This window comes from Microcebus murinus, chromosome 16, assembly GCF_040939455.1.
Source record: "Microcebus murinus isolate Inina chromosome 16, M.murinus_Inina_mat1.0, whole genome shotgun sequence".
Lineage (NCBI taxonomy): Eukaryota > Metazoa > Chordata > Mammalia > Primates > Cheirogaleidae > Microcebus > Microcebus murinus.
Window position 1 is genome coordinate 31,654,843 of NC_134119.1, and position 8,955 is coordinate 31,663,797.

Sequence of the window (8,955 nt, forward strand, 5' to 3'; positions counted from 1 at the left end):
TAGTAGGTTTTGAAATTGGGAAGCCTGTATCTTCCAACTTTTCAAGGTTGTTCTGGCTATTTGGGGCCCCTTGGATTTCCATATGAATTTTAGAATCAGCTTGTCCTTTTCTTTTTTCTTTCTTTTTTTTTTTTTTTTTGAGACAGAGTCTCACTCTGTTGCCCAGGGTAGAGAGCCATGGTGTCAGCCTAGGTCACAGCAACCTCAAACTCCTGGGCTCAAGCAATCCTTCTGCCTCAGCCTCCAGAGTAGCTGGGACTACAGGCATGCACCACCATGCCCCGCTAATTTTTTCTATATATTTTTTTTTCAGTTGGCCAATTAATTTCTTTCTATTTTTAGTAGAGACGAGGTCTCACTCTTGCTCAGGCTGGCTTCGAACTCCTGACCTTGGGCTATCCTCCCACCTTGGCCTCCCAGAGTGCTGGGATTACAGGCATGAGCCACCGCATCCGGCTAGCTTGTCCTTTTCTACAGACTTTAGCTGTGATTTTTTTTTTTTTTTTTTTTTTTTTTTTTTTTTGAGACAGAGTCTCGCTTTGTTGCCCAGGCTAGAGTGAGTGCCGTGGCGTCAGCCTAGCTCACAGCAACCTCAAACTCCTGGGCTCGAGTGATCCTTCTGCCTCAGCCTCCCGGGTAGCTGGGACTACAGGCATGCGCCACCATGCCCGGCTAATTTTTTCTATATATATTAGTTGGCCAATTAATTTCTTTCTATTTATAGTAGAGACGGGGTCTCGCTCTTGCTCAGGCTGGTTTTGAACTCCTGACCTTGAGCAATCCGCCCGCCTCGGCCTCCCAAGAGCTAGGATTACAGGCGTGAGCCACAGCGCCCGGCCTAGCTGTGATTTTGATATTGACTTCTTTGAATCAGTAGATCAATTTGGGGAATATTGCCATCCTAACAATATGAAGTCTTCTGATCTATGGACATAAGCTGTCTTTCCATTTATTTAGGTCATCTTTATTTCAACACTGTTTTGTGATTTTCATTATAAGTCTTACATTTCTTTTGTTAAATTTATTATGTAGGTCAGGCGCTGTGGCTCACGCCTGTAATCCTAGCACTCTGGGAGGCCAAGGTGGGAGGATAGCTCAAGGTCAGGAGTTCAAAGCCAGCCTGAGCAAGAGTGAGACCCCGTCTCTACTAAAAATAGAAAGAAATTAATTGGCCAACACATATACATATAGAAAAAATTAGCCGGGCATGGTGGCGAATGCCTGTAGTCCCAGCTACTCAGGAGGCTGAGGCAGGAGGATCGCTTGAGCCCAGGAGTTGGAGGTTGCTGTGAGCTAGGCTGACGCCACGGCACTCACTCTAGCCTGGGCAACAAAGTGAGACTCTGTCTCAAAAAAAAAAAATGTATTATGTATTTTACTTTTTGATGCTGTTGTAAATGGAATTATTTTCTTAATCTCATTTCAGATTGTTCATTGCTAGTATATAGAAGTACAGTTGATTGCACATTGATCTTGTACACGTGTTTTGATTTGACCCCTAACCCCTTGCTTTTTTCGAACTTGAAGCATACTGTGCTGTAATTATACTGTTGTGAACAGCTTATCTCAGTCACACATGAAAACCAGTCTCATTACTTTGTGAGGTTCCATGTTTTAATTTGCAATAACTAATAAAAGTCATAATTATAAGTTTACAATTATGTTATGGTCAGTTAGTAGCAGAACTGATATTTGAATCCAGGTTTACCTGGGTTTTAAACCAGTGTTGCTATAGTACACTGCCTATTTGATTCTTTGTAAATTTCCATTTCTCAAACTAATAATTGTTACTTTTAGCTTTAACCGCCTAGACCTGCCACCATACAAGAGCTACGAGCAACTGAAGGAAAAGCTGTTGTTTGCCATTGAAGAAACAGAAGGATTTGGACAAGAGTAACTTCTAAGAATTTGCACCATGAAAGGATAAGAAGTTATTTGCAATGTTTGTCCTTTTCCTTCTCTGCCTGTTGCACATCTAGTTGTAAAATTGGACTGTGACTGTTTAGAGAGTTATCTGAGTGTAAGTAAATTAATGTTATCATTGAGATTTATCTCCCAGTGATTCTGGATTTCTACTCAGTGTTTCCAGAAATCAGATCTGCACATGACTAGTCAAAATCTTACTTAATATGAGATTTAACACAGCAATGAAATCTGCCTTGTCTTATTCTACTAGACTAGATTGTTTCCTTAACAATTTTATATATGTGTCAAAAGTCTCACTTGGGAGTAGGTTTTTTTCTTTTAGAGATTCTGCAGATATGCAGGGAAGTCCCTTGGTAACTGCAATATACAAGATCTTCCTATTAAGCCTCTTGGTAAGAGGTATTAAAGTGCAAGCTCAGCCCAGCTTCTGGGTTTGTGAGCAAACTTCTGGCTTGTGCTCTCCCTCTCATTTCAGCCTGGCCTGACTGTTGTTTTTCCTTTGTGGAGCATGAATCTATGCACTTCCTGGAAGTGATGCAAGACTCTTGCATCTCTCTACAATGTAGTTTTATCAATTTGAATACAGGGAAGAATTGGTCCCAGCCTGCGAATGACTTCATACCTCTCTTCATTTGGAAATGAAACTTTACAAACAATATTTACACTGTGGTTCCTTCACTGTTATTTTTAAAGTTAACCTAGAATTGGAATTAATTTAGCTGAATTCATCTAAGGCCATTATTGATGACTTTTCTGTGTTCCTCTACATAATTGAAGCTTTATAATTTTATCATAATCCAACAATTTCAGGTATATTTAATTATTGCTAAGGAGTTCAATTTGTAATCAGAGTGCTTTCTAGTCCAAACAGAAGTCAGTAAAATAATTTCTAAAATCACATTTTCATTTGGGAGGGAGAGCTATAATACTGGCTAAAAAGAATGGAAGATAACATCTAGTAACCACAGAAATTTATTCTCTGTGTGAATTAAAAGTCTTCAAATTTATCATTTCCCTAACATATGTTGTAGTAGTCATTTCCATTCTTTACATTGTCCTGAACTGGATTTTGATATTCCTTATCTGAAATATTATTTTCGCCCCTAAAAATTTTATCAAGTTTTCCGTTTTTTTCTCATGACTATTTAATTTTAGACTGATCCAATAGTAACTGATTAATGCACTTTGAATTTTTCTATAGTTAATTCTTTTCACTTGGCCTACCTTAGACTTTCAAAATGGCTGCTATCATACATTTGACTTTATGGGCAGTGAAGGAAGCCTAAGCCAGCTGAGTCCCTATTATAGGTGAACCTGAGTACAACCTCAAAACTCACATAACAGGGGCTTTGCCATGTTTCAGTAGCATAGCATGAACAAGGAGCATTAAGCCAAGAATAAGCAGAAAGTAGCAGACCCCTGTTCCCTTATGGGAAGAAAATGGTTTTTCTCCCCTAACTGCTCTCCTATTTACACCCTGGAACAATAAAAACACTTTTTTTTAAACTTGTATATCTGTACTCTAAGACACTGCCATCATAAAGCAGAGACTTACATGAATGAAAATATTGCGTCATCAAGAAATTGTCAGGGTAAAGGGGGAGATTAGATTCTCTTCAACCTTATATTTGTTTTTTATTTCACATACCCCCAGAAATATGTGGTCTCCAAAAGCCCTAGTTGTTTTGAAAGTAGGGACTCTGCCTTTGTGTTGGTAGGGGGAAAAATGGTATTGCTTTGTCTTACAGAGCGAATGTTTGCCAACTATCCATTCATTATATAAGTCTGAACTTTGGTAATATAGGCTACAAAGAATAAGCCTTCTATAAAGACTTCCTATTGAGGTGAATTCTCATACTGAAACATAGTTACATACAACAATTACTAGAGATTTATGAGATGAAATTAAGAGATAATGTAAGAAAATAGACTTTTTTGGTTCTACATAATGCTTCATGATTCATTTAGGGACCTAGAAATATTGTGTGAAAATGTATAAATATCACCCAAAAGGCTTTCTGCCCTATATTTTTAAAATACAGAATAGTTATATTTGAAGTAGCCCTGGCCCTAGTTCTATAGGGCTTGGCTATTTAATATTTTTATGAAAGAAACGTTTAGTTCTTGAAAAGGTAAATGCTTGTATATATTTTTGCAGCCTGGGATCTCCCTACTCCATTTCTTCCTTTAATTTAAATGGCCACATGTATATGTCTTCCCTGCTGTGTTAGAAAAATGGGGGCTGGATATCCCAAGAATCAGAGGTTATATAAAAATACTGCAAATAGACAGCAGACATAAATATCTATCAGATGTTATCTTAAATTTTGGTCCAAACTGAATATTTGGAAATAGATTTATTGTGTTTAATTAGAGCTTTTTTAACTAAATTGCTTTTAGAATCTTTTTCCTTGTAAGCATTGTAAATGCTAATAAATCCTGTTAATTTTTTTTTTTTTTTTTACTGCATGTTACGTTGAAATAAAAACAAAATGAGCAATTGAGTTATTTTTCTGCTCTTTTGCGGGGAGGGGTTGGGGAAGGCAGCATTCCACAGCCTAGTCAGGAGAGAAGGACCTCACTTGTTTCATCAGATGGAGTGGTTTAAAACTGATCAAGAAGTTCATAATAATGCATTCCCGCTCTGTCTTTTATTATCATATGTCAGAGTAAAAAAGAATCTCATTTCATAAGATTTGCAATAATTCTATTTAAAATTCAGATACTGTACGTAGGAGGCTGAGGCAGAAGGAACGCTTGAGCTCAGGAGTTCAGTTCCAGTCTGGGCAACATAATGACACACCTTCTCTTGGGGAAAAAAAAATTTAGGTACTAATTTTTCATCAAGCGATTGACATACCAATGTCAGCTCATCAGAAATTTTAACGAAACATGCTCAAGTACACACAGTGAAGTATTCCAGTCAAGCCCACTCTGCCACTTTTTACTTAACTGGTTAAAAATCTGAAATGTTATCAAGGGTGATTCTTGGAATTTAAACTTTTCCTCTGTTTTTATATCCCTCCTTGTTTTGGATGTAACTCTGTCCTTCTAAACTCATTTAGAGTTAACTACTTCTATTTAGTATTGTTGGTATCTCCAGCCCCCCTCCTTTTATTGCTTTTCTTTTAGGGTTATTTACAAAATTACATTATGCTTTCATTAACTAATAATAGGGAGTGACAGCAGTAGATTGTATATTACTATATTGGAGTACCTTTGTTTTCTTGGAGTATAATTTCTAATACTAAGGTAACTCTACAAATATCACAGGGAGTCAAGTATGTTTAAAGTTCCCTCAGGGGTTGCCTCATTTGTATTTCCTTAAACAATGTAAGACTGTGTTTATAATTAAAGTTTTTTGGTCCTTCATTTGTACACTTCTGTTAGTTTTGGGTAAAAAGCTATTGTCTACCCCCAACCTCCCACAGAGAAGACTTCTATGTGACCCAGGCATATAGACTTCTGCCGCTCAGCTTTCATAAGTGGCAACTTACAATCTGTCCTGTGGTGTGGATAGAAACAAACTAGAAAGATCTACTCAGATGAGATTGGATTCGGTGCCTATGTTGAAAATGAAGACATCTATAAGGGCCACTAACAAACATTAAGGCCTCCATCTGAATTGCTTTTCTGAGACAAAAGTGCTCTAAGACAGAACCCCAGCCATAAATGCTGAGTAGAGAACCACCCTAGCTACCTAGATTGACTGTTCTTTATAAGCTGGCTTGCTCATCTACCGAAAAGTTTTAGTAGACCTTTTTCTTATTAGGAAACCTAGATGACCATGCTCACATTTAAAACAGAACCAAGGTTGGCTTTGGATGACCAGGTTCTGTCTTGACTCCTTCCCTAGGGGCCTCAGGCTGGGGCCCAGGCCACCTCTCAGTCCAATGACGACCTATAGCCTCAGCAGGGCAGGTGTAGGGGCCACCTCAGACAGGAGCCTGGGTCCCAGTCTGAGTTCTGCCCCTGCGTGGCTAGGAGGAGAGGCCCTCTCTGGGGGTGACCTGGAATTCCTCCTCTTCCTCCCTGGAGTCTGCCCGCGTCCCTCAAGCCGTGAGCCTTTATTGAAGTGTCCTTGCCTCACCCTTTCTGCTTTCGATGTTCGATGAGGCCCCCAATGTTCTTGACTTTTTTCAGAGGAGCAAATAAACAGTGTGAACAGCACCCCCCCCCCAAAAAAATAAATAAAACAGAACCAAGAGAAAGGCTAAGGGAAATAGAATTTAATATGCTGATCTAACAGTGATTGTAGAACACAAACAGCCCCCCCCCAGGGTCCTGAGTAGTAGACCCTGTCCTATTTATTAATAATCTGTCTCAGAAGCAACCAGAAAGCTCTAGCTTCATTGTGTGTAAGAAAAAGGGCAAAGATACCCCCCCCCCCGACACACACATACATTAAGCATGAAGAAATCTTCTATTGGGAATAATTGTTCTTACTGACCATTGACAAGTGCTGCAGTGACTGGACTCCAAAATATCCTGGAAGGTAAGTGCAAAGTGTTCATCACCACTATCTTGCATATGTAGAACCAGAGTGAAATAATTTAAGATATATATTGCAATTCTAGCCAATAGTTCATGTGACTGGGGCCAAAAAAGAGTGAAGGAGCTGGAGATAGGGCCAAGAGTGTCCTTGAGTGACAGGCTTACATATTTGGAAGTTTATTCTGTGGTAATAGAGGAATCATTGTAAGATTTTAGGCAGAGGCAGCATGAGACAGAGGTCTTCCACAGATCACCCTGAAGCAGCACAGAAAATAGACTGGAGGAGGCAGAATGGAAGCAAAGACAAGGGTCAGACCAATTGACTCACTTACTGTAAGTTTTGGCTCTCCATCCCAAAACTTACAAAGCATCAAACTGACGGGCTGCTGTTCTCTGGACTTTTAAGAAGAATGTCTCACATCATGTAACTCATTTTGTTGTCAGACTCTATGTGTTTGTAGGTCTCCTTTGTGAGCAGGACATTTGTGGGGTGGAGCCAGGGGAATCTTCTGGTTGGCAAGGAGAGGAGACTCCATAAGGACAATGTTGGTCCCTTATGAACAGGTTCCTGTTTAGCAAAGAGTAGCCATGGACAATATGATTTCCTCAAGGCACACCACAGGGAAAGACCTTGAGAATATGCAGTCATACTTGCAATGGCTAATTTAGCCATTCCATCTAATTAATCTCCAAATCCTGTCAAATACAACTCCAAAACTTTTTTGAATCCCTTCCCTCAGAGCTGACCCCATTACCATAGCCCACATCCCTTACCCATAACCTGGCTGACCCTTGTCTTTGCTTCCATTCTGCCTCCTCCAGTCTATCTTCTGTGCTGCCTCAGGATGATCTGTGGAAGACGTCTGTCTCATGCTGCCTCTGCCTAAAATCTTACAATGATTCCTCTATTACCACAGAATAAACTTCCAAATATGTAAGCCTGTCACTCAAGGACACTCTTGGCCCTATCTCCAGCTCCTTCACTCTTGTTTGGCCCCAGTCACATGAACTATGGCTTCTAGGATTGCGATGTATATTTTAAATTATTTCACTCTGGTTCTGTATATGCAAGATAGTGGTGATTACTCCTGCACTTACCTTCCAGGATATTTTGGAGTCCAGTCACTGCAGCACTTGTTCCCCCAGCTAAATTCTTTCCTAATGTTTTCAGCATTCAACAGTCATTCCTCTGTATTTGATCCCTTTTTAAACCCTTTATTTAAAAATTTTACGTTTACAGAACTGTTACAAAAATGGTACAGTGAATTCCTGCATGCTTTTCAGCTAGCTTTTCCCAATGTTAACATCCCACGAAGCTAGTTATCAAAACTAATAAATTAACATTGGTTAAAAAAAAAAACAACTCTAAACTACAGTACTTACTCTGATTTCACCAGTTTTTCCACCAATGTTGTTTTTCTTTCTCCTTGGTCTCCTCCAATTTGTGACAGTTCCTCATTCATTCCTTGTCTTTCACGACTTTGAGAGTTTTGAAGAGTACTGGTTAGGTACCTTGTAGAATATCCTCTAATTGGGTTTAGTTTAATTTTCTCATGGTGAAGGCTGGAGGTTTTTGTGAAAAATACCACGGAGGTGATGTGCCCTTGGCACATCGTATCACAGGGCACACGACATCAATATGTCCTGTTACCAGTAATATGAACCTTGATCTCCTGGTTAAGGTGGTGTCTGCTAGGTTTCTTCGTTGTAAAGTCGCTATCCAATCTTCTTAACATGCAGACACACCCCTGAAGCAGCACCAAATCCTTCCCCACTGCTACCGTGGAATGAAAATTTGGAGTTAGATCACCACAGCTGATCTGATTTAGCAAGCTCCAGTGACTGGAAGAGACAGCATTTGTAAAGTATCGGGGACCGATACTCACTATGCTACTGGACATAACGCATTTGTGAATGTTCAGCACAGTAACGTGGCGCAAGGTTCACCAAATGGCCGCATGTTTTAGCATAAGTTATTTACTGCTAGAGGATCCAGAAGTACGTTTAAATAGCGTAAAACGGGACAACATAGGGCTCTGGGAAAAAGGGAGCCCGTTTTGAAGGTGAGAAAATGATAGAGCACAGAGATGTGAAGAGGCTTCTCCACGGTAACTCAGGGGTGGGGCTGAGCTCCATTCCCTCGTCTGTAAACTCCCAGGCCAGCCCTGACCAATTTATCTCAGAACTTGGATGAAATATTCCCAAGGGGGTCGCTCTGGAGCCTCCAGCGGTACCTGACTACAGCCCCAACCCCGCACTTTCCCATGTCTTCAGCGCGTTTGGGCTCTGGGCCTCTCTCTTTGCCTCAATCTGGGTGCAAAGGGGTCTCAGCAACCGCCCCCCCCCCTCGCTTTCATACTCTTCCTCCACCCAGGGCTTCCAGAGCCAGCTCAGACCTCGATTGAGAGCTGAATGCTTCTTGCGACACCGAGAACCAGCATCCCTTCGGCACAGCTGGAGTTAAGAATTTTCCACAGCGAAAGCGCTCTTTCGCTTTGAGACAGCTGACTTAGGATCGGCTCGCCCGCCCCACGC

General features: G+C 40.5%; 1 protein-coding gene and 1 long non-coding RNA gene across 3 annotated transcripts in view; one reads left to right on the top strand and one right to left on the bottom strand.

The window, feature by feature from the left end:
• Positions 1 to 5,298, top strand: part of ITCH (itchy E3 ubiquitin protein ligase) — a 132,772-nt gene extending 127,474 nt beyond the window's left edge. For both annotated transcript variants that reach the window (XM_012754675.3, XM_012754676.3), the window contains exon 25: positions 1,798 to 5,298. In XM_012754675.3, the coding sequence (XP_012610129.2) occupies positions 1,798 to 1,897 (100 nt within the window). In that variant the 3' untranslated portion in view covers positions 1,898 to 5,298. The remainder of the gene's footprint in view (positions 1 to 1,797) is intronic.
• Positions 1 to 8,820, bottom strand: part of LOC142876885 (uncharacterized) — a 33,597-nt gene extending 24,777 nt beyond the window's left edge. The window contains exon 1 of the long non-coding RNA XR_012923736.1: positions 7,804 to 8,820. This is a non-coding gene — a long non-coding RNA (uncharacterized LOC142876885). The remainder of the gene's footprint in view (positions 1 to 7,803) is intronic.
• Between the last annotated feature and the right edge of the window lie 135 nt (positions 8,821 to 8,955).